This window comes from Acomys minous (genome assembly GCF_964271855.1).
Source record: "Acomys minous genome assembly, chromosome: 7".
Classification (NCBI taxonomy): Eukaryota; Metazoa; Chordata; class Mammalia; order Rodentia; family Muridae; genus Acomys; species Acomys minous.
Genome location: NC_140488.1, coordinates 80,192,046 through 80,218,748, shown reverse-complemented (window position 1 = coordinate 80,218,748; position 26,703 = coordinate 80,192,046). Strand labels below are relative to the sequence as shown.

The window sequence follows — 26,703 nt, the reverse complement described above, 5'->3', positions numbered from 1 at the left end:
TTTTGCTGCCCCTTTGTTCCTAATTAGAGCTTACAGCTCCATTTTTTTTCTTTTCTTTATCCTAGGCTCTGCTTTATTCTCTTGCATCTGGGGTCCTGGCACTGCCTCCTATAGATGTTGCTTTTCAGAGCTCAGTTTCACATTTTGCTTAAAGCAACTGTGTCCTTTGCGGAGCCATGTCAAAATCGAGAAGTAGGGGCAGGTAGTGTGGAACCCTAAAATAAAACTCCTTCCTCTCACCTTCTCCTTTTCTTCCACCCCCTCTCATTTGCCTTCCATCCTTACCTTTCCCCTCTCATCTTCTCCATTTCCCTTTGCCTTTCTCTCCCTCTGTCTGACTGTTGTTCTAAGCATGAACATGCATTAGTGGGAAGAATGGACAAATGCCTGTTGGTGACCTGGCTGATAAGCTGAGCACTTCCTTGTTGCTTCTACTAACCTTCAGAAATTCTGCCTCCTGATTGTATGCAAGTTCTGGTAAGAGCTGGGGAACTAAAAAGAGACATTGGTGTTTTGCTGAGTCTCAGCTTCACGATCCAAACATAAATAACTACCCTAATTAACTATCAGATTATTGATTAAAGATGTGGCATTCAGAGCTTATCTGTACATACAAAAGCAATTTCAATCTAAGCTCAATTTACTCTCTCAATTGACTGCATAAAGATTTAATGTAGGACACACCACATACATGCATACACAGAGAGCAAGGAATATAAAACAGATATGTGCTTAGTGTTTAACTTTGCGTGTCATGACTTAGCACCCATCTTCAGGGACATTCGCTACTAGGTAAGGAAGACAACAAAGTAGCTATGTAGCAGAGATAAAGCCAAGGATGAAAACAAAGTCACAATGAGTGCTCTGATTTCTCTGTCATTTTCTTTCATTGCCTGATTCAAAATTCCTCCCTGGAGAGTCCAACTGATAGCAATGGTTTGAGCCTCCTATTATGAAAGGATCACATTAGGATCCCACAGGAGAGGTTATGTGGGGAGCATATGCCATCCTTCTTTGACAAAGAGAAGTAGCTAAGAAAGCAATGTTCACAGAGGTAGCCATGGGTCACTGACAAGTATAAAGTACCTCCTCAAAAGGATTGCAGGGATTGGATATCCAGCAACAGCATGGTTGAGAGTTTTGAGGGGAACTGATGATGTGCTTTGTATGGGAAATGGATAGAGGTATAAGGGTAGATATTATAGCACAGAGGCATTTATTGCTTGAACAAATAGTCCCCCTTGTTGGTTCCTTGGGTAGAAAGTGGGGAGGTGGCCCCATTCACACTTGAAAGTACCCTGGGAAGCTATTCTTAGCTAAGTAGGATACAAATAGCACAATATTCGTCAGCACTGGTACAAACTTACTGGCTCTCTGCTGTGGGTTTAAGGAGCTTAGAAGGGGTAGTATAGGAATTACGAGGGAAAACAGAAAAGATAACCAGGATAAGATGTGTTAACTTCAACATTTCACTGGTGCTTAGGAGCTGCATTTCCTACCAGCACTTCTTATAAGGAACTGCTGCCCCACTTTCCTCTGTCAGTCTTAAAAACCTGGGGATCATGAAAGGGAAGGAGCTTGTAGTGCTCCCTCTACAAGCTCCCTAAAGTCCTCGCCTCTCTCGGAAAGGAACAGGTTAAGTTTACCTTCTTGCAGAGGACCATCTGGTGGTCAAACAGGAAGAAGACTCTTTGCTGGTTGCGGCCATAGGGCTGGTAGATCCAGGCCATCTCTCCAGTGTAGATCAGCTCCGAGCTCCTGTCTAAGATGTCCTCTCCCTAGGAAGGACATGTGATGGTGAGAGGTAGCCAGGTAGTAGATCTGGTACAATTCCTTATCCAGAAATATCAAAAGGTGAGCAGAAATTTGAGTGGGAGGTAGCTAAAAAGGGGTTATAGAGATGGAGGAAAAGAGAGACTTCTGGGTTCCCTTAAAAGGTTTACAATCCTGTAATGAGAAGGCTCATATTCTTATTTATCTGGGCTTAAATAAGAACATACTTTAGCCAGCCAGTCTTCCTTATTCTCCCTACATCTCTCCACTCCTCCTGTATTCTTATTTACTCTGAGCCTAAGCGAGACCCATAAGTCAGGCAGGCAGGCAGGCAGGCAGACAGGCATTCTCTTTTCTCCTTCTTATCTTTTATGAATCTCTTTTCTGCTCCAGTCTCTCAATTCCTACCTGGTTTATCACTTTAAGTGTAAGCCTGAAAAGGTAGAACATTTTCTGTTTTCCATATAAAAATGAAATAAGGGAAAATATTTTATGATAAAATCAGAAACTTTACTACACATGCTTCAGCCTATGCCCAGGAATGGGAGTTCATCCTTCCAGGAGATATAGATGGGTCAACATTGGGCTAGGTACTTTTCACTCTGTCTCTGCTGAATCTCACAAAAGTTCTGACAGTTTAAATAATCTTGCTCCCATTTTACATCTTCAAGTACAAAGAGGTCAAGTAATAGGACAGGATCATGAAGCTTATTAGCTATAGATTCACAACTTGATCCTAATCTGTCTTCAGAGAGCACCTTTACTCTTTACCAAACATTACATTGCTTCGAGACTCAAAAATGTCTAAATGTCCAGTTCTTTCCTCTCACTCAGCCTATTTTACCAGCTGTTAAATGGGGCATAAAATATGTATAGCACCAGCTCCAATACCTTTATAGTAAAATGCTAGGTTTATACCCAAGAACCAAGGTTAGATTAAAGATAGAAGTCCTATATTTCTTCAGAAATAATCAAAAGCATATAGCTCTGGCAGACTAATATGCTAAAAAGAGTAACATCAGGAAATGTTATTCTTAATTATACTATTTCCTCTAGTCTGAGGGATTTGAAAGAAAAGGAGATCTCAGTGGATTATTTTCTAATAACAGAACTTGAAAGCTGCTCAAGAAATACTGTTTTGACTCTAGGATCCAAATTTATCTACAAGAGGATTGAAGACAAAGGTAAATAGTCTTTCTTGAACTGACAAACTAACACTGAGCCTTTGGATGCATATGGCTGTGACAGACCTCTCCTCAGAGTTGGCCTTTCCTGATAAGAGAGTAAGATCTGTCACAATCTACTGTGAATATGTAATAAAGTGAAAGAATGCATACAAATTGATTAATAACACAACTTGATGACAAACATGATTATTTTTGAGGCAAGGTCTCGCTGTGTACCCAAGGTAAGCCTGGAACTTGCTATATAACTCAGGCTGATCTTGAACTTTCAATCTTTCTCCTGAATCTTCCCAAGTACTGGGGTTATATGTACACACTAACTAACCTTAGACAGCTCACATATCCTCATTGTGTCTCAGTTTCTTATTCTTTTTGAAAATATAACATTACAATTATGTTTAGATGTTGTAAAGAATACTTAAACATATATAAATATTTAGTAATACACATAACACATTGTAAACTTTCCATGTGTAATTTTCATCTTGGGTCTTCCTGTGTGCCCCAGGTACTAATACATAGTTCCCATTTACTATTAAACTGATAAAGGATGAGCTGTAATTGTGCCCAAAAATCATAAGTCAGGGAAACTGGAAGTAATTTATCCAAAGAGGCAGAACCAAGTTCAGAAGCCTATGTGCCTAACTACAAGACTGCATTTGAATGTTGGTACCTTGCCTAGCAGAAAAATTAGCTACAAGAGTAGTGACATGAGACTGTTAAAATAACTGTGCTCTGTGTCCAGTGCTGTTACTAACTCACTCTGTGTCCCTGGGAAGCAGTTTAAGCAGTTCTTGTTTGATCCACTCCACTATGGCTGCTTGAAAGCATCAAATCTATTTGTGTGAGGGATATGGTAAATTTACATGAGGGAAAGGATGCTCTCACTGTTTTGAGCTTTCGTTCCTGTCTCTTATGCCTTGTTTGCACCATAGATCTCTTTATCTGGCCCAACAAAGTACAATCCATTCCCACTACCCCTATGGGTTTTTGCATTCTTCCAGCATTTACTGCAAATTTATCACTTTCCTGTCTGCCCACACCAGATGAACAAGGCCATGTCTGATTCATCTCAGAATCTGTAATGGCTGGCAAAGGTCAGACAAAGAGGGGCTGTTCAAAAGGCAAGCCTCCTAATATCATATATTTGCTCAGAATTCTCCAGTACCTTCCATCCAAACTGAAAACCAAAGTCTTTTGAGGAAATATACCCTGGCCTTCCCTTATTCCTATACAACCTCCTGCTTTTTCTCCTAGCCACACTGGCCTCTTTCTTTTTCTTGGAACATACATTTTCATATTACAGGGGCTTTGTTATGGCTCTTCTTTCTACCTTCAATTCCCTACCCCCCAAAAAAGCCACACGAAGCCAGGCACACACCTATAATCCCAGCATTGGGGAGGCAGAGGCAGGTGGATCTCTGTGAGTTCGAAGCCATCCCGGTTTACAAAGTGAGACCAGGGCAGCCAAAGCTACACAGAGAATCCCTGTCTTGGGGCGGGGGGAGGCTACATGATTTTTTCTTCATCTCCTTCAGATGTTTTCTCAAATGTTGCTCCCTTTGGTAATTCTTCCATTACTTCATCCTATCATATTTTATTTTTCTCCATATTTCCTATCCATATGTGATGATAACATGTTTATGTGTTGTGTTTTCTTCCTTACTGAAACAAACTATAGAAACTTTGTTCGACCACTTAAAACATTCCTAGAGCATAGAATGAAGCCTGATACAGAGTAAGAATTGAGCAAATGATGTGCTAATGACTGAATCAATGGTTAATAAATTAGTAGTGACCATTACGTCCTACCCAGAGCTTTCTTGCCAGCTTTTCATATTGTTTCAAGCCAGAGTCTCAAGGGGTAGGCTCTATTTCACTCTAATTAATTCTAACTTAACCCATTTTGTTCAGCTGCACTTATCCTGATTACAGGACAATTGCTATTGCAGCTGTGGCCTCAGTGGCCTAGCAGGCATATCTAATCTGTGGTCCATAAGCTGCACACATCCCAAGATAGCTGTGCATGAGAACCAGTATGATTGTTGATGAAAAATATCAGGTTTTTATGTAGAAAAAAAACCTGAACAGTCCTGAAAGAAGGGCAAAAGAAAGCCATCCTTTTCAACCAGTTTAATCTTCAATGGTACCTGTGTCAACTTCTGTCAATAAGTGTAGAGAAGTGACAAATCTACCTGGGCCTATGATTAATCTTTTGGATCAGGGAATATACTTTATTCACCTTCACTTTGAAATGGACACCTATTCTGTGTCTATAATATTGTTTTGTTGTTTTCAGTGTTTCTTTCCGTTTCCTTGGATTAAACTATCCAAAGGTAAACCAAAAAAAAAGACATTAGGTATTATATAAGCAGGCAAGAAAGGGAGGAATACCACAAGGAGAAAATTGTGACCACATGACCCAGCTCCCAAACATGAGTTACAACCATGAGCACTTTCTGAAAATCTTCAGAGAAAGAAAGCTGAAAAGAAAGAATCAGGGATATGTTCCATTTCTCATTGTTTAAAATGACTTAATGTGAAAGGAGGTAAAATGACAGCTCATCTACAGCTCTGAACCAGAGAACTGAGAAATGGAAAATTCCCAGAAACTACAGTCTTTGGAAACAGGCTCTCCTCCCTTCTGCTATCTGAGTTTCTCCAAGCTATAATCACTTTAAGGGATATATGGCAATTTAACTTCTCTCTTTATTTTTCAGGAATTATGAGGGATAGAGTCATCTCCATAGGATATGGGAGGTGACTGAACTTAAAGAAATCAGAATACTCATGAGAAAAAATTAGGAGGACAGAGACGGACACTGATCTAAGACAGGATTTTCTATTCTCTAGCCAAATAATCTAATTTACCAAGCCAACAACAACTGCCTGCATGTCACCCATCCTCCCTTTCCCTCTTCAGGGGAGATTAGGTTCTAAAGGTTTCTCCCATAATTGGTGTTTTTCTATTTGATGAATAAAGCTAAATTCACCACAAGGATGGTTTTTTGATAGCCCCCCTTTTTTTCTTTTTTTATTAATTTATTCTTGTTACATCTCAATGGTTATCCCATCCCTTGTATCCTCCCATTCTTCCCTCCCTCCCATTTTCCCCTTATTCCCCTCCCCTATGACTGTTCCTGGGGGGATTACCTCCCCCTGTATATGCTCATAGGGTATCAAGTCTCTTCTTGGTAGCCTGCTATCCTTCCTCTGAGTGCCACCAGGTCTCCCCTTCCAGGGGACATGGTCAAATATAAGCCCCAGAGTATGTGTGAAAGTCATACCCCACTCTCCACTCAACTGTGGAGAATGTCCTGTCCATTGGCTAGATCTGGGTAGGGGTTTGAAGTTTACGGCCTGTATTGTCCTTGGCTGGTGCCTTAGTTTGAACAGGACTCCTGGGCCCAAATCTGCCTATCATAATGTTCTACTTGTAGGTTTCTAGGACCCTCTGGATCCTTCTACTTTGCTATTCTCTGATGCTTCTCTCACCTAGAGTCCCAATAGGATGTCCTCCCCTCTGTCCCAGTTTCCTGGTAAGTGAAGACTTTCATGGGACATGCCCCTTGGGCTAGTATGCAGATATAAGTGAGTATATACCATTTAGCTCTTTCTGCTTCTGGGTTAACTCACTCATTATGATCATTTCTAGCTCAATCCATTTGTCCACAAATTTCGGGAATTCCTTGTTTTTAATAGCTGAGTAGTATTCCATAGTGTAAATGTACCACAGTTCCTTTATCCATTCTTCTACTGATGGACACTTAGGCTGTTTCCATGCTCTGGCTATTATGAATAAGGCTGCTCTGAACATGGTTGAACAAAGTTTCTTGTTGTATGCTGGAGCATCTTCTGGGTAAATTCCAAGGAGTGGAATAGCTGGGTCTGAGAAGTAAAGGATTGGCCCACACTGGGAAACATTGCTTGCTTGCGGATTTGTAAGGCTTGCCTAAGTCAGCCTCTGTCTGAGAGCTCCAGCCTCCCTCATCCTCCACTTGTTTTTCACCACCAGTTGCCTCTCTCTCAAAACACTATGAGGCCCTCCCCTGGGCAAGGGACAGAGCAGGAAAGACTTGTCAGGTACTGGTTCCTGCAACCACAGCTCAAAGCTATGGAGTTTGATAAATATACAGCTCTTTAGGTTGGCGGAAGGGTTTTGAATTTTTCACTCCTCCAATGCCTGGAGACTCAGACTGCAACTGAAAAGTTAGGAGGGGAAACATGTTTCATGGAAGGCGAAACAACTTTTAAAGAATAGGAATTCTGTTGCTTTTTTGTAACTTTCTTTATAAGGAAGACTACAAATGGGACAGAAAAAGAGTCTTGTCAAATACAGTTTCAGGGTGTCTCTGTTGATAGGCTTGCTTAAAGTTATTTGGCCTAGTTCCCTACCTCTGTTACAATAAATGAACAAAGGAAAAAACACACAAAGAAAGAAGAATCTATCACTTTCTAGTAAATCTGCACCAATGATGGCTTCTCCTTATAAGCAAGAGGGTTTACATATATGTAAATATGTATATATTCTACATATATACATATATATCATATTTTTATTTCAAGGTATTACTGCTATTGTACCCTCAAGGAGAAGATGTTATTTATCAAACAGAATAAAAATGTGTCAATTGATAATAACTGTGGTAGTTTTAAATCATCCACATTAGGAAAGATAGAGGTAGGAGAAAAAATATTTTTTGTTTGAACATTGACTCTTTGTTAAGACTAATAATGGTCCCTTTGGGATAGACTAAACAATTTGAAATGTTAATAGAAATACTGTTATTTCAACACAGAAAAAAAAACTGTAGCTGAGTTGAGGACAGTCTAACAAGGTATTGGGTCTACTTTCGTACTATCAGCACAAACTTAAAGAACGCCACTTTCTTCCTGCTGACATTTTCCACCTTGCTTAAGGCTGCCTACATGCTATCAGGTCACACAGCTTGGGCCTGAGAGATGAGTAAGAGTTGTTATTACTCCTAGTTTGTGGCATTGGGGAAGGAAAGCTTGATGATTTCAGTCATTTCCTTTCTAAGTGGGTGTCTACACTGGGATGACTAGGTGACAGATTATTTTTAGAGTGATGATGAAAACAGAGCTTGGTCAAGGTGACAGTTATGGCCTAGAATATGCATTTGTGATTAGTCTAGTAGATATGCTAGGATGATTTGATGTCACTAGTAGTAAAAGAAGTAGATTTGTTATTCTGCATAGCTATACACAAGAGTACCAGGCCCATATTGTGTGCCTTGGAGTATATTGGTATGCACTACTTCTTTCTACCTATTAAGTTAATGACCTTAAATCCAGGACAAAAAGTATGCTTCTTAACAACACTCAAAGAGATGAACACTGTATTTTTATATGTCACAATAAAGTAAAATAAACAAATAAAAGTAAGAAACTAAAATAAAATAAAATTACAATGATTTCACCAAACTTCAGTGAATACTCTAAATATCTCTTCCTTGGCAGCAAGCTTTGTCTTGGGTTTAATATAAATCCTTCCAATTCTTTTTTAATTGCTCAACAGAAGTGGGGCCTCCCAACACCCCTGTTAATGAAGGTCCTACCTCCCAGTCTAGGACAGAGGCCTGCCATTGCGCGATCTTGTCAATATTCTCCAGACGTCGCTTGCGTTCATTGATCTGCTGAGTCACATTCCTCATGACAGCCAAAGCAGCTGCAACATATCTGTAATCACTGTGAAGATATAGCAGTAAGCCGTGGATGAACCAATGTGCAACATGCCAATCGTAAATCCATTCAACTCTTCCTCCTTAGTAAGAGTCTTTATCATCAGATGGTAATTCATATCACCTAGAAAACAACTATATTTTCTGTCCTATTTTTGGAAGGGATGACTAAGTGACTTACGTTCATGCAGAAACAATGCCAGCCTCATATATATCCTACCTGTAAACTTCTTTCACAGGGGAAACAAACTTCTTTAATTTTATACATTTCTATTTGTCTTATCTGTTAAAATCCAGACAAGGATCAAGAAAGAAGCATTATACATGGCATAGTCCAGACACCTTAATCATCTCTTCTATATGCACTTCTAAAGAGTCTCTGCCCATGGCCACCATGGAATAATATTGCTACTTTTCTTGGTACAATAAGGAGATATGTGTACCATGAGAACACAAAATTTGAAGTCAGACTCTACTAGTTCACACCCAATTTTGTTACTAACTAGCAGTGTTGTCTTTAGCAAATGTTACTAGCACTTGATTTAGCTTTCTTATGCAGAAAATGGGGAGACATTTGGCAGAATTTATTGAAAGGTTAAATAAACGAAATCATCCATATGTATTGTTTTACTCTCAACCTATAAGTAGTATTTGTATTTTTATCTCAAATAACACATTTCTTTAGTGGTAAATATAATGCAAGTTGCCTTCCACAGAAGTCTTTACGTCTGAGAAGTACAGCCTACATCACAGGTTCTAGAACTGTTTGATAACTCATGTGTTGCGAGTCATATCATTCTACTCAATTTTGTCTACTTGTCTGACCTGATTTCCAACTGAATAGCTGTTATTAGAGGCAGACTGAAAGTGAGATTCCAGCCATTTGATAGAGACGGAATGACCTAACAAGGCAATAAGGTTCATTACAGCTCAGTGTTAATACCTTCCCTCAGTAAAGCTAAAATATCTTGTGGTTGTAGCCTTTTTACTCTCCCAGCACTGATTAGAAAAATAGCTGTTAGAAAACGATACGAAATGTTGTTTCTCTGTTGTTAAGGTATTGGAGAATGGGGTGATGGAACATGTACCGGCCTAAGGAGGAACATACTAGCTGCAGGACAAAAGCCATGCAATACCTCCTCTTAGGTACAATCTATGACTGCAGTCACTACCTTGCACACATTTCAGAACTACAGACCTCAAACACTATTGCATTTGATCCACTGTAATAACAAACTTTTCTTTTAAACAATTCATTCTTTCTCAAGAAAACTAGAAGTAATCTTATTTTGAGCCTTAATGAATGTTTTCTAGTACTATGACGAGTCCGTCATATTGAGTGTGTTATTGACTAACTAACACTTTCTGAGTCTCTTCAAAACATGTTTTCTAGGAGCTGTATTTCTCAACCAGTCCTTGAACTGTTGGTTGCTTGGAATTACCTGTAAAACTCTGCATTTGTGCCTACTGTATGGTATCCTGCCACATTGCTCATTTGTGTCTATGGAGGATCTGTTAGCTGTCTAACACAGCCATTGTTTCATCCTGCCATGGCTGTTTGAGTCAGTTAGACATAGGACAGAATAATGACAGAAATAAGCACTGCAGTTCGCCAAGCTCCTATCCCCTATATGTCTCCTTTTATTGATTGAAGGCATCAGCATTTTAATCTACTTTCGGGGAGGTAATTATAGAATCATTCTGTCCAGTATGGTACCATAGGCACATTTAATTAAAATGTGCCTAAAATGTGCCAAAATAGTTTAGTTTTCCAGTTGTATTAGTTATGATTTTAATTCCTCCATAGCCATACACACATGGCATTCAATTGGACACTGGTCATACGAAAATGTTCTTCCTGACTACAAGTATTAGGCAATCATGGCAGTTGTCCTATAATTGTTAATTTTGCCTTTTTTGATTAGCTGGCTATTTTTCTTACAATGGTAAAGAATGAATGTTATCATATCTAATATGTACCACTAGCTTAAAGGTAATTAAAAGAAGAAGAAAATAGCTATGATGTGTTCTGAACTCTGGTCAGTATCTCTGGGTCCTCAGATGAGGACTCACTGCCAACCATTATTGGGAATGATGGAACCAATATATTTTAGTTTTATACACATCAACTAACTCTCCCATTATACATTTTCTTTCTTCTTCTTAACTTGGGTAAGGGGTAATTACACCATACTTTTATAAGTGAATGAAATTTTATTGACTGTTTATCACTTTGCATCCAGTCTTCTACCCCAGAGTTCACTCTGGCTCTCTCATTTCAGACATCTCTATCAGACTAAGTCTCTAAGATTTACCTACTAGTTGCTTGGGACATCTTGAAAAAAGTGTTTTGTGTGGCTTTGTCTTATGTCTTTATCTTCTTCTTCCTTAGACATATCCCTACTCCTGTCAGTCTCTGGCCCACAGTCATGAGACCAGTATCCTTCGGTTAAGGTGTAGAAGTCTCATAGGGAAATATTTGAAGTTGGTATAGAAATTGCCAAATAATCTGTGACTGCTGAGCCTTCATCACTGAAAATAGATGAGCCTCCAGATTGGTTATCCAATACCAAGTGATATGCCCTATTCACACAACACTGAAGAGACTCAGTAGGTTGTATTCATTTATATAAATAACAACAATTGTCACAGAAGAAGAGGCCATGTGAGAGCAGGGGGAAACATGAGAAGGGTAAGAGGGGAGGAGATGGAGTAGGAAAATTAGGTAATTATATTTTATTTTAAAATGTGTCGGGATAAAAACTAAGGAACTTACTGAGGAACTTATTTCTTCTTAGAATGCTTATTATAAGAATGAATGCTAACAGTTGAACCAACTATTAGTCCAAAGTCAGGAATTTCATACCAAATAATCTACGAGGTAAGACATATGAAAATGTGGGGCTGGTTTACTTAAGCCATCACCATAACATTGATTATTTTTAGCATATACCATACTGGTATTAGATGAATGCATCATTTCCACTCAAAGAGACAGCCTTCGTAGTCCTTGTTGAGTTAGTTTACTTGAAAATATTTAAGAACTGTGGAGGGTGCGGGCACATGCCTTGAATCCTAGCACTCAGGAGACAGATATATTTTAGCCAGCTTAGCCTATCTACATAATGAGTTGAAGTCTAGGTTTCTACCTAGAAATACATAGCTTAGCCCAGTCTCAATGAGGGAGGAAGAGGAAAAAAGATACAAAGGAAAATAGTTAAAAGGTAAAGAAATAAAGACTTTCAAGGAAAGTCTCGATCTATTTTCTTTCCACTGTATTCTAAGCTTATATAAAATGTACAGTAGGTGGGGCAAAAGGAGGTAGAAAAGCTAGGGAAACAAAGAAGGAAATTAGCTTTGTTGAAATAAATTAGGATTAGTACTAGTTGGGAAGAATATTAGCAGGACATCCGAGTCTTTCCAACAGAATGGAATAAATGATCGAGCATTTACTATGTCAGGTTTGATTTATGAGGCTGAACCTAGTACTAAAAGCCAAGCTGTAAGCAGCAGTCAATGAAGGGGGGGGGGTCTAAGTTACATAGTAATTGTCATGGGCATGATTTGGTGTGCATACTCGCTTATAAATTTATAAGCCCCTTTCTAGAGTATGCACTCACTCTACTCCCATGGGCCTTGGGAACAAGTCAGGAATATATCCTACTTTCCAGATAAACTAACCATAACTCAGGAACAGAAAAGGCATATTTAAAAGACAGTTTCTTCTGTGTCCTGAAATGCCTCACCTGTGGTCTTGGGCAGTATACTTGAGGAGCTCAGCCAACTGTAAGGGGTATTTGCAGATCTTCTGTACTGGAGTCAAAAGAAATCCATCGATGGCAATGTCAATCATCTGCTGCAGGAGACGACAGGCCTCAAAAAAGTGTTGATAGCGACTGTCCTTCATCAGCTTGGAGAGCTCCATGCAGGCATCCAGGTGGTTGTTACAATATTCAGAGTATATCCAGAATCCGTCTTGCTGTGGAGAAAAGAAAAGAGAAATAAAGGCTCAGAGACCCCACAGAAGTATTGAACTAAGAGAAAGACAGCTCTTGTTCATATGTAAAAATATTAAGGAAATGTCAATTTTTTATTTGATTCATAATTTAGTAATAAAAATATTAAAAGATAGCTACACAATTGGTAGTTACACAAACCACTTATAAAGTTAATTTAGCAATAATGAGTGAGTGGGAACAGTTAAACATTTCTGTGCAGTTAAGGGAGACTGAACTTGGAAACAGAACAGAATATAATAAAATAAAATTCTAGAAATCAGGAGAAGAGATAAACCATTAAATTCTACTTCTTGCAATGGCAAACTAACACATTCTGACACTGAGAGGATCTATGAAAATTTAAAAAGTATAATGAAAATTTCCTGAGGAAATAATTATCCACATGAGGCTCCGGGCACCTGCTGCTAGATAGTGTCCCCTAGATGTGACAAGGAAAATGTTCTCATGAAATCTCAACATGGCTGCCTGAGCAAGACCAGCATAATAATAATAGCAGTTGACATGCCAAGTCCACATGGACCTAGCCCTAGATAAAGAGCTTCATGTGCTCAATGGCTGCTCTCATTCTAAGGGTGGGATCCTGCATAGAATGTCTGATCCCAAAGGGTTAGCTCTGAACATTTATGTACATATGAGCCGCACTGAATGAACTCAGTAGGTTGTATATGCAAGTGTACATATATGTAAATATTGATGTATATATGTTTATATGTCATACAACAATAATTAAGTGATCACAAATTTTGAAGAGGGGGGAAACATGGGAGCAGTGGATGCCAGGGGTAAGAGGGGCAGGAGTGGGGGAGGCGCATGGGGCAGGAGTTATGTAGACACAGTGTTCACATACAAAGTTCCCAGAAAAAAAATTAAAATATAGTATTTAAAGGAGAAATAGAAAGAACCACATAGTTATCTGGAGAAATACTTCATATTCAGAAAGGAAACAAAAGACTATGGATCCCGAGTAAAGAATGAACTTGGTGTGTGCTAGTGATGCCTCACATGCAAGTACAATGGTACGCATGTATGTACATAGCACAGAAACAAGAATGGGCAGTTGGCTGCTGTTGAATGAAAAATCAAGCAGATGATCTTAAGGCTAATAAAAAACACTAGTAATAGTTATAAAGCCAGCACAACAAACAGATGATGAAGAAAAATAACAGTAGCAAAGGGCAAACAGTGAGAAATATTTGTATTGGGGATATAGGCTGAGAAGGACACTCACTGGCTTTTGTGATAGATTTGACATGACTACTAAAAGAAGAAACTAATAATGGCCAAGACATTCAATAAATAACCAATGGCATGAGACCATCTTTCTTCCATAACAATTTTTGTCAGGTATGCTGTGCTAAAAGCAAATGTCAAGAATCAGAACTGTAGCTAAATAATTATAAGTAAGGTACCCATGTAGCAAGGGCCTGTAATCGTCTCTGTAATCAAGAGATGACCACAACTCACTTGCTGTTCTTAAGAACATCTAGAATTTGTCTAAAACATAAAGCAAACAACTGAATTGACATTCTATGAAAGAACATTTTTTGTAGATCCTTAAAATACTAAGAATTGGTTTCTCTAGGGCTTAGACAGGTTAGTCTGCCTGATGATCCCAGTCTGGTCTGGTCCTACATCTAGTGTCCTGGCCTAGTCAGACCACCAATGACTGCAACATCCTCAATTTATAAATGTTCAGCCAGAACTTCTCTTGCCTACAATTAACCTATAGGTACCTCTCAATAAGAATAAATGAGGAAGAATAGTGCAGAGCGTCAGCAAGAGCATAGAAGAAAACTTCCCTGTACTAAGGAAAATCATACCCATACAGATCTAAGAAATATACAAATTATCAAATAGACAAGACCATAAAAGAAAACCTCCATGGTATATAATAGTTAAAACACTACATGTACAGAGCAAAAAAACATATTCAAAGGAGAACACACCAGAATAACAGTTCTGGTTTTAAAGGAAACATTGAAAGCCAGAAGAGCTTGCAACAACACATTTCAAGTACTAAAAGAATACAATGGCAAACCTAGACTTATTTTGCAAAGCTATCTTCCATTGTTGAAAGAGAAAGAAAAAACCCTCTAGTAAATAGACACCTAAGCCAATTAAACAATATATTGATGAATGATGAATGGGTCAAAGAAGAAATAAAATATTTGCTGTAATTAAATGAAAATGAAAACACAACACAACAAAAACCTCTGGTGTGCATTAAATGGAGTCCTACAAAGAAAATTCATAGTTCAAATATCTACATTAAAATATCAGAAAAAGCACAAATAAGTTACTTAAGGACCCAACAAAATTTTGGGAAAAACAAGAATAACCCAAATCCAAATTTGGTCAATTGCACCAAATAATAAAAATCACAGCACAAACTAATGAACTAACAAAAATACAAAGAATCAACAAAATTAAGGTTCTTTGAGAAAATAAAATTAACAGATGCTAGGCCAAATTAACCAAATCAAAAACAAAAACAAAAAACAATAACCCAAATTAACAAAATGAGAATGAAACAGGGAACCACTACAACAGATACCAAAGAAATTAAGACTATTATAAAAGAATATTTTTTAAACCTGCATTTCTTTAATTTGGAAACCTAAAAGAAAGCCTTGAATTTCTAGATGCAGCCAATCCAACAAATGGAACCAAGAAGAGATCAACAACCTAAACAGATTTGTAACATAGGAGACTGAAATAGAAATTAAAAAGCCAGAGCCAGATGGATTCCCAGGAGAATTAGACCAGGCATTCAAAGAAGATCTACAGCTAGTCTTTCTTAAACTATTGGCGTTTTTCCTGTTTTCTGTTTGTTTGTTTGTTCTTTTAAGAAACACCAGTAGCACTCCCAAACTCCTTTTACAGAGCCAATATGAATCAAAAGCCCAAATCAGGTAAAAACACAATGAGAGAAAGCTGCAGTACAATATCTCTGATGAACATAAGCTTTAAAAAACTCAATAAAATACTTGCAAATGAGCACCAACATATATTAAAAAGATTATGCACTATAGCCAAGATAGCTTTATCCTAGAGATACAAGGATGGTTGAATATATGCAATATATGCAAGTCATTTTTTATAATAGACTATACAAATGGACTTGAAAAGAAAAATTCATGATTATCACAATAAATACATCACAAGGAGGTCTTGGACCAAATATGACATTACTTCATGATAAAAGTCTCAAAGAGAGTAGAACAAGAGGAAACAACTTCAACATGATCAAACCTACACATGATAAACCCATAGTCAACCCAATCCTGAATGGAGAAAAGCTTGAAGCAATCCAATTGAGGTCAGTAATGAGACAGAAATATCCACTATACCAACTCCTTTTCAAGGTTGTGCTCAAAGAACCAGCAATAAGGCAAGAGAGAGGAATTTTAAAAATACAAATAGAGAAAGAAGAAATCAATCCTTATTTGCAGACAACATATTATACATGAGAAACCCCACAAATCTATCAGAAAACTTCTACAAAAAAAAAACCACTTTCACCAAAATGACAGGATACAGAATGAATTTGCAAAAATCCATAGATTATCTATGCACCACCAACAAACATATAGAGAAAGAGATCCCATTTATAACAGCCTCATAGAAAATAAAACACCTAGGAGTAATCTAAACTATGGAGGTAAATGATCTCTACATTGAAAACTTTAAACTTCTGGAGAAAGAGATAGAGAAAGACACTAGAAAATGGAAAGACACCCCATGCTCATGAATTTGTTAGAATATTATGAAAACGACCATTCTACCAAAAGCCATTTATAGATTCTATGCAATCCCAGGCAAAATTCTCATCACATTCTCTATGAGAATAAGGGGAAAAACTAGCTTGACTTTCATATGGAACCACAAAAGTTCCTAGATAGCCAAAACAATTCTTTGTTAAAAGAACAATGCTGGAGGAATTACCATTCCAGAGCTCAAATATATATCTTACAGTCACAGTAAAAACAAACAATAACAAAACATATTAATACAGTATAGGCACCAAAGCAGACATTTAGAGACCAATGGAACAAAATTGAATACCCAAAGATGAATACATGTAATCATAGCTATTTAATATTGGACAAAAACATCAAAAACATAAGCTTGAGAAAAGAAATCACCTTTAACAAAGAGTGCTATGAAAACTGGTTATTTACATGTAAAAAATGAAATCAGACCCATATGTAGGACCCTGTACAAAATCTAATTCCAAACAGATCAAAGACTTATATGTGAAACCCAAAGCCCTGAAAGAGTTAGAAGAAAACGTAAGCATGTCCTAAATGATATGTAGGTATAGGAATAGAACTGTATTTGCCCACGAATTAAGGCTATAATTGTCAAGGGAGACCACATAAGACTAAAAAGCTTCTGTGCATTTAAAGAAATAATCAACTTAAAATAATAATGATAATAATAAAAGAAACAATCTGACTGAAGACGAGGAGGCCCACAGAACGGAAGAGAATCTTTGCCAGTTTATGCCTCTAATAAAGGGTTAATATATAGATATCTAGATAATATAAAGAGCTGAAAAATAAACATTCAAAAAACGTCCCATTCAAAAAATGGGCCTGAGATATGAACAGAGTTCTCAAAAGGAGAAACAAAAAAGGGTAAGAGATAGTTTTTTAAGTGTTCACTTTCCCTTGCAATTAGGGAAATGCAATAAAAACAACTCTCTGAGATTTCATCTTACCCCAGGTAGAATGGGAAAGATGAACTAAAAAAACAAAAGGAAATGCTAGAGGGGATGTGGAGAAAAGGGAACCCTCATTAACTGTTGATGCTATCTCAAACTTGCTCAGCCACTCTGGGCAAAAAGCTGAAATTAACCCTACCTTATGACTCAGCTAAACCACTCCTTTGCATATGCCTAAAGGCCATAACTTCCTACTTCCTGCTCCATAGAAACTTGCTCAGCCATGCTCATTGGTGCTCTATTCATAATTGCTAGGAAGTGGAAGTAACCTAAATATCCTTCACTGACATGCACATAATATGGAATATTATTTAACTGTAAGGAAAAAGAAAGTCATAAAAATTTCAGGTAAATGGATGGCACTAGAAAAGATAATACTGAATGAGGTAACCCAGATACAGAAAGACAAACACTGCATGGCCTTTTTCAGATGTGGTTCCTAGCTCCATATTTTCAGATGTTAGTACATAGCTTTGAGTAACTACAGCAATCAGGAAAGAAAGAATGGAACACCATGGAGGCAGGAAGGAGCAATAGAAACTGGAATAGTAAAGTACAAGTGATCTGATGTGGGAAGTGGGGAGAACAGGCGGCTTTAATTAGGGAAGGGGAAAGTATATAATTACAGAAGAATGAGAAGATTAAAATAACACTAAAGATGCCTTAAAAAGTCATAATAAATCATACTATTATCTATCTACCTAAACTGCCTACAATACATGTAAGCCTGTGAATACATATACATATACAATTTAAATGAAATCTATCTTTGCTGGCAATGCTCTCTCCATAGACCATCTAACAAACCCCTCAACACCAGGCATGAGAGGACCTCTTTTGAGTTGTCAGGGTTATCCAAGACACTGCCCAAACACTATAGGCTATTACTGAGCTTGGTTACCGCCCAGTCGTGGAATGTAAGACCTTATTGTTGACCGTGTACACAAAGATCTACCTGCTTCTGTCTAGAGCGCTGGAATTAAAGATGCATGCCATCACACCTGGTGGTGCTCAGGGGGATCTCTGTGAGTTCGAGGCCAGTCTGGTCTACAAAGAGAGTTCCATGACAGCCAGGGCTACACAGAAAACCCCTGTCTCAAAAAAAAAAAAACCACAAGTATATATATATATATATACACACACACACACATCTTCTTTCCCTCCCTGTCCTCTCTCCAAGTCCTCCTATGTCCCTTCTCTCCAACACCTCCCATGTACTTTCCAATTAAACTAATGGCCTGTTTATTATTGATATTGAATTATAGATAAATGCATAACTATATAAAATACTATGCTGGGATAGTAAATATAAAATAATATAATTCCTTGAGGTTTTATCAAACAGAAAACCACAACAGGTCACACTGCAGAGATCAAGTGATTTTTGTGGAGCCCAGGCCAGCAGGTATATACATCTACACTACAACTCTCCTGAATTTGAGGTTTGGAAAACATTTCCAAAAGTGGCAGAAAGATTGCAAGTGCTAGAGGGTCAGAAAGTCTTCTGTAATATTGTGCCTCCTAGAGATGACAGAGCATATTCATCCATGAGACCTCAACAATATGGCTGCCTAAATAAAACCTGCATAATGATAATATCAAGACAAAATAAGATGGAATAGAGAAATCTCATAGATTCCTACCCCTTGACAAAAATAGGTAGTTGATGACTGTTGAAAGAGGGAGAATTAGCCTCCCATAGAGATGAGCCTCCAAATGGTTGTCCAATAAAAAGATACACTAAACCAATCCAGAATGGAGTTTTTAAATATTTACACATTAATTTATATATGTAACAACAATAATAAAAATAAGCCATTAATTTAATTGGGAGGAGACGTGGGAGGTGTTGGAAAGAAGGGACATGGGAGGACTTAAAGAGAGGACAGGGAAGGAAAAAAGTGATGCACTTATGTTTTAATTAGAAATGGTATTAAAATCTTTATGCTGCGTGCGGTGCCACACATCTTTAATTCCAGCACTTGAAAGACAGAAACAGGTAGATATTTGTGAGTTCTAGGCAAGCCTAGTTTATTTAATGAGTTCCAAACTAACTAGAACTATATGGTAAGACTTCGTCTCCAGAACAAAAAAAGCATTAAAGAAATGACAATAAATAAATAAATAAATAACATTTCTATAGAGCCACTAACTACAAAAAAAGAAATTTTAATAAAATACCATTAACAATAATAGCAACAGTCATTAAATACTTTAATTTTTTTGGGGGGGGGGTCATGGAGCCAAATGGTAAAGTAGGAGAGGCAAGCTTTCTTTCCTCTTTTTGTAACAAAACTGAACAATTTGAAAACATCTTGAACAAATAAGTATATACGAGCTAATGAATTTACTTAAGAAGGTATAACATAGTAGAAGGGGAAAAATCAAAATCATCCACAAAAGAGTAGGAAGAATGGTATCATTTAGTTTGTTTGCATCAGGCATTTTTTGCCTTTGTATTCTCTGTGTATTTGGTGCACTCTATCTCTTCTTGTTCTCTTAGAGCTAAGCAATAACTGGTACAGTTATCCTAACCCAAGGTCCTATTCCTGTAGCTTCAATAATCTCCAGGTCCTTGGTTTACAAGATTTCTCCTTCTCAGGTGTCAATACTGTATGATCTGCTCCTACTTGAGACATCACAGCTCAACAACCTAGCCTTCCCATTTTATGGTTTCCCAAGCTACCACCTTTATTTCCTATGGTTATTTTAGCTACTTCTTCATTGAATGCTGTCTCAGTGACTCAGAATAACTACCAAGCATGGATCCATGATAACCATGTGCAACCAAGCTCTCATAGTAAATGTAACCCTCACTAACTCAACTTATTGTCCCTCATGCAAGGTCTTGTGACTTTGAAAAAGAAACCAGTTTGTCCCTGCCACCATGCACTTGTCTAAAAATGACCTTTCCAGTAAATCACTAGCATTATATTCCACCAGTGATATCTAGTTGATAGACACAGTTGTATAGATAAGGACCCCAACAGTTATCAACACCTCTGTGCACCTTCCACAGCTCTTGCTGTTGTCAATATAGTAAGTATCCTGAACAAACAATATACTCTTTTCACTCAGACATGGAACCACTGCATAATCCCAGAGACAATTCATTGTCACATTGCATTTACTGCCAAAATACCTCCTAGCTTGCCTCTCTCCAATATCCCAAATAGAGGAGGTTTTTCCTTATATAACCCAGTCCACAAATTTCTTAAAAAGCACAGTCCTCTTTTCAAGACTATAAAGATCTTGAAAAATCTTTGTAAAATACACCATCAAAGGAACACAATAAACTGTAACCAACCCAATGGAAATCTACAAATTGTTGGACAAAGAATCCAAAATAATTCTTTGAAAGAAGTCATGAATTAAGAGAACAAATATAAACAACTCACAAAATCAAAATCAGAGAACAGTGCAAAATCAAAATAAAAAGTTGGAGATAATAATAAATACAAGTAAGAAGCAAATATAGTATTTGGAGCCACAGACTAAATATGAACTAAAATGAACAAAGTCTAAAAGGAAGACAAGATCAAACAGAAAATGAATAAATGAATTCAACAACAGATCACCTGAAACTACCCAGAGGAAGAAAAATAATTATAAAAAAATGTTTATAGGATAAAATAAAGAAATCTAATATTTGCAAAACTCAAGTTCCAGGAGTAGAAATAAAAAGAAAAAGAAACTCATTTAAAGAAATGGTGGCTGAAAATGTCCCATATCTGAGGATAAAATACAAATACTTAATTCAAGACGCTTAGCGATCTCTAGCATAATAAAACTACAGTCAACCAAAAGATTATACAAAACTCAAAGAATTCTAAAAGCAGAAAAACAAAAGGAGCACATTACAGAGAAGGGAGCTTTGATAAAGATCAAAAGACTGCTCAGATTCCATGTCTGGAAACCTAGATCGGCATGGAAATAGCACCAGCCATAAGACAGATGAACACAGAACTGAGGCAAAAACATCTTTGAGGATTAGATGGAAACATCAAATAGTTTTTTCTGCACATATCATGGCTCATAATACTGGATTCATCCCATACTACTATTCAGAGAGATACCTGGGGAGTTGAAAATGCCACTGCTGTATTTTATTTGGAGAGCAAAAAGTCAGTATTCAGTAGATTTTGTTGTCTGATCCCTTTGCCTTGGCTTGGTTAGAGTTAACTGCTTTTCGAGACTAAAAGATGTTGCTCAGAAGAAGTTAGCAAATATGTCCTTAGCCTGCAGTACTTGGTGTTTTGGGGGTACAATCTCAGCATTTGAAACAATTCAATTGGAAAACATAATACATTAAATACATTAACAATCTGGTCTTTTGTTGTTGGTTTCTGGTTTTTGGAGACAGTGTTTCCCCATTTGCCTTGGCTGTCCTGGACTTGGTTTGTAGACCAGGCTGGCCTCCAACTCATAGAGTTCCACCTGCCTCTGCCTCCCATTCTTGTCTTAATATATAGCCTAAGTTTGTCTTGAATTCACGATCCTCCTTCCTCTCCTAAGCAAGGTAGAAATATGATCAGAACCAGAGTCTGCAGGAGAGTATGGACACAGAATCAAAACTATGAATCAGACCAGGAAGGACGTCAGAGGAGGGCCACTACTGTCAAATGGACTACTGAAAGACCATTCAGAAAGGTGACACCATCGTGACCCAACCCATGAAGGAATGTCCACTAAGAAACCCAACATCTGTGATTTGAGCTCGCAATGGACTACCCAAGGGTATGATTGAAATTTCGAAGCCTAGAATGGAACAGAGTTAAGAGTGGAAGAAGGGAACAGGAAGAGACTATCTCCTTTGTCCTGACTATTGTCCCCTTCTTTCTTTTTACATTCACCTCCTTCACATTTGGTCTATCAAACAAATAATATTCAGTAGTGTCATCCTCATTTTTTTTATCCACTCATGAACATAGTAACCAGTATCTTGGGGCATGTAGTGCCATCAGAGTTCCGTTATTTCCTAAAATGGTTGGCATTTAAAAGGTGCTTGATTGCTATTTGATTATTACTGTATGTTCATAGTGGTACAGGGAGAGGACATTACAATTTTAAACATATATACACTGTCTTAGTTACATTTTCTGTTGTTGTGATAGACAGCATGACCAAATAGCAACTTTGGGAGAAAAGGATTTACTTCATCTTAGAACACTCAAACAAAATTCCTCAAATACTGAGGAAAATAAGGGTTGGAACTCAAGGCAGGAACCTAAAGGCAAGAACTAAGGCAGAAACCATGAAGGAAGGAATGAGGGTTCTCTTTTCCCCACATTTCCTTCAGCATTTGTTTTCAGTAATTTTGTTGATCTTTGTCATGTTCTGCCATGCATTTCCTTAATTGCTAAAGACCTTGAAACTCTTTTGAGATATTTCTTAGATGTTTCTTTCTCTTTTTTTGAGAATTCTCTATTCAGGTCCCAGGCCCATTTATGGAATGGGTCAAATTTTGTTTTGCTTTGATTTTTTTCTATTTTGAGTTCTTTATATATTGTGAATATTAATTCTCTGCTGTATAATTGGCAGCCTATAACAAATACACATGTGTATATAAATATACATAAATCATTTAAATGAGTATTTAATGAAAGCCATGACAGAAAACTACAAGCAATCAAAACAGAGTTGTGGAGTTTTCTGTGAGATTTTGTCTCCTAGGAATATCAGAAGCTATACCTATAAAGTCTTACTAACAGGACAGTCTAAACAGGAACTGAAAAAAAGATGACACCAGTAAACATGCTAATGTGGAAAGTTCATGAGGCCTCAATCCTACAAAAGAAAACTACAGGAAACTAAGGAATTTGGAAAGCTAGAGAAATAATCTTCTCCAGAAAAAGGTTCACCAATTATTTATCCTATACCAAATGATCAGCCCTTAAAACACATACATAAAATGTACAGACTAGCAGGTTATATTTACGCTCTTAGGAAAATGTATGTATATGCACATACATATATGTGTGTAACAACAATTAATGAAAAAACAGACCATAGATTTGAAGGCGAACAAGGAGAGGTATATGGGAGGAGGGTTTGGAGGAAGGAAAAAATGGGGGGGGAGTTAATGAGGTAATTATACTATAAACAAATGAGGTAATTATAAACTCAAAACAGTAATAATAAATAAATAAATAAATAAATAAATAAATAAAAATGTCCAGATTTTTGAACAACCTGACACAAATAACTGAACAACTATTATTTCTGATGTATCTACACAGATAAAAGCAGTTAGAGGAGAGGCCATAGCTTATCCTAATGAGTTCTTCCATTGGGGGGTTATTTCTCTAACCACTTGGAGTCTCCATGGATTCTGTTCAACTATTCAAGGTGGGTATGAGCCTTGAGATTTTTGACAGGATAATTGGGAATTAATTAGGATCCACCCCCTGTGCGTTTGAACCTACAATGATAATAGCATGGATGTGGCCCAATTATGTCAGCACATCCTAGAAAAGCAAAATGCTTTTGATCAGATTGGTTTCTCCTATTAATTCTGGCACGACTTGAGGCTACAATCTTTAACCTGGGAAAAGATTTTGGTTACTGTTGTTTTTGTTGGGCAAAAGCTGTTATGTTCTTCCTTTTTCATCATCCTTGAGTCTGGTGTCAAGAATTGCAGTAAACTGTCCTAGACTAAGCTTGAAGATCAATCTTAACTATATAAGAAAGTGGGAGCTGTAGAAAGCCAATGAAGTCCTGAGCGAATGTACCTATTGTTTGACATGTTATGGCCATGTCAACATCTCCACTGACTCATACCTATGGGAGTGGCAAAGGCTTCCTCAGGTGAAGTTCAGAGAGATGACCAGGGCCAAGGGTGAATGTTGACAGTGTGTGCAGAAAATATCCACTGTAGCTTTTTCTCCCTGGTTGTTTGCAGCCTGAATATTCCTCTCTTACAGAGACTGCTCCTACTACAGAGATTAGTTAAATCTTCCTCTTTGTTCAACTGTATACCTACATCCTGTTTTTCCATTCTCCTCTATGTAAGAACCCCAACCCCACCTCCATGTTCAGCCACTTATAAAAAACAAGCAGAGCTTCAAGGTATTGTGGTTTCTCCACCAGAGAGCCGAGACAACTAGATCCCAGCTTTTCTGCGTCAATGCATCTGTGTGTTTGTCTTTTGTTCTTCCCTTCCCACCCCATTTAGGTAAATATCTGGATCTGCGCAGAGTACCACAATCTATACTATGGAATCATCCTAGGCATCCATCAGAAGAAAGAATAAAAATGTAGATGTGAGTATACAAGCTGGAATAACTACAAACACTAGGAAAGTAAAAAGGGACCATGGTGGTAGGTGGAGCAGAGAACACTAAACAGGAGAACAATATGACACAGTTGCTATAAAGGGGGAAATGGGCAAAGTGGCTAGGGAAAACTTATCAGAGTGAGAAGTAACTCTCACAGTGAAAGAGGGAAAGAGGAAGGATAAATAGTACTAGCGATATTTGAAAAAGCTGAAGGGCATTATAATATTTCACAGCTACTTAAAATCGCATGTGATATACACATGCATATATATATATATGGGTCTATACTGTATATAACCTATATATACATGTTTTAATTAAGTTTTTCCAATTGTGGTGACAATGCTTCCTCCAAAATATATACTATCTAACAAACATCTCAGTGTTAGGCATGGGAAACCTCTTATTGAGTCGTTGCCTGGGAGAGTCAGAGACTCCCAAAACAGTATAGGCTACTGCCATTGCTCTTGGTGTCTTTCAGAAAAATGCAAGACATTGTTATAAAAAGTACCACAAACTTTAGAACACATGATTTGGAGGAATGGATCTGGATCTGACATAGAAACCACATCACTGAGGACTAGCACTCATAGCTTTGGAAGGATTTCATGAAAACTCCAAGCGTAGAGTAGCAGCTAATAATCCTATCCAGCTGCAATACCACAAACCACATCAATAAACAGCACAGAAATATAGCCCCAAAGGTATAATAGTGGCAATTATATCCCTCGGGTAGCCAGTAGTTGCCTAATTAAACATGAAATCAGTTCAATAGAAAGGAATTCACTCCTGGCACTATAAAAATAGCAAAACACCTTTGCTGGTGAGGCCATGAAGCCTAGAGGAGAACCTACTACTGCCAATTTCTTAAAACAGTATAATCTTTAACAGCATTCTAAAGGCTTACACTTATATCTATGTATAAATATGGCTCTCACCTGTTATCAAAGAAGCTTTGTTCTATAGTAAACAAAGATCATTACAGAAAGCTACAACTGGAAAAAAAATCAGAGATCAGCTGACCATGGGAAACTATTGTAGTTTGAATGTTTGCACACTTGGTCCCTAGCAGTTGGAAATCTTTAGGAAGGATTAGGAGGTGTAGCTTTGTTGGAGGAGGTATGCCATGGGCTACAGGCTTTGAAGTTTCAAAAGACTTCTTCCCTGCCCCCCCCCGTCTGTGTGTGTGTGTGTGTGTGTGTGTGTGTGTGTGTGTGTGTGAACGTGTGCACATGCGTGCATGCATGTGCATATGTGGGTGTCTCCCTCCTACTTGCAAATCAAGATGTAAGTCTCTGGCTCCAGCATACAACAAGAAAATTTGCTCAACCATGTTCATAGCAGCCTTATTCATAATAGCCAGAACATGGAAACAGCCTAAGTGTCCCTTAGTAGAAGAATGGATAAAGAAACTGTGGTACATATGCACTATGGAATACTACTCAGCTATTAAAAACAAGGAATTCCCGAAATTTGTGGACAAATGGATTGAGCTAGAAATGATCATGATGAGTGAGTTAACCCAGAAGCAGAAATACTCAAATGGTATATACTCACTTATATCTGCATATTAGCCCAAGGGGCATGTCCCATGAAAGCCTTCACTTACCAGGAAACTGGGACAGAGGGGAGGACATCCTATTGGGACTCTAGATGAGAGAAGCATGGGAGAATAGCAAAGTAGAAGGATCCAGAGGGTCCTAGAAACCTACAAGTAGAACATTATGATAGGCAGATTTGGGCCCAGGGGTCTCCCTCAAACTATGGCACCAGCCAAGGACAATACAGGCCGTAAACTTCAAACCCCTACCCAGATCTAGCCAATGGACAGGACATTCTCCACAGTTGAGTGGAGAGTGGGGTATGACTTTCACACATACTCTGGTGCCTCATATTTGATCATGTCCCCTGGAGGGGGAGAGCTGGTGGCACTCAGAGGAAGGATAGCAGGTTACCAAGAAGAGACTTGATACCCTATGAGCATATACAGGAGGAGGAAATCCCCCTCAGGAACAGTCATAG

General features: G+C 37.9%; 1 protein-coding gene across 6 annotated transcripts in view; it reads right to left on the bottom strand.

The window, feature by feature from the left end:
- ARHGEF9 (Cdc42 guanine nucleotide exchange factor 9) overlaps positions 1 to 26,703 on the bottom strand; it is a 156,043-nt gene that overhangs the window by 24,092 nt on the left and 105,248 nt on the right. For all 6 annotated transcript variants that reach the window (XM_084789347.1, XM_084789351.1, XM_084789348.1 and 3 more), the window contains 3 exons: positions 12,406 to 12,638; positions 8,537 to 8,666; positions 1,647 to 1,778 (listed from right to left, as the gene is read on the bottom strand). In XM_084789347.1, the coding sequence (XP_084645473.1) occupies positions 1,647 to 1,778; positions 8,537 to 8,666; positions 12,406 to 12,638 (495 nt within the window). The remainder of the gene's footprint in view (positions 1 to 1,646; positions 1,779 to 8,536; positions 8,667 to 12,405; positions 12,639 to 26,703) is intronic.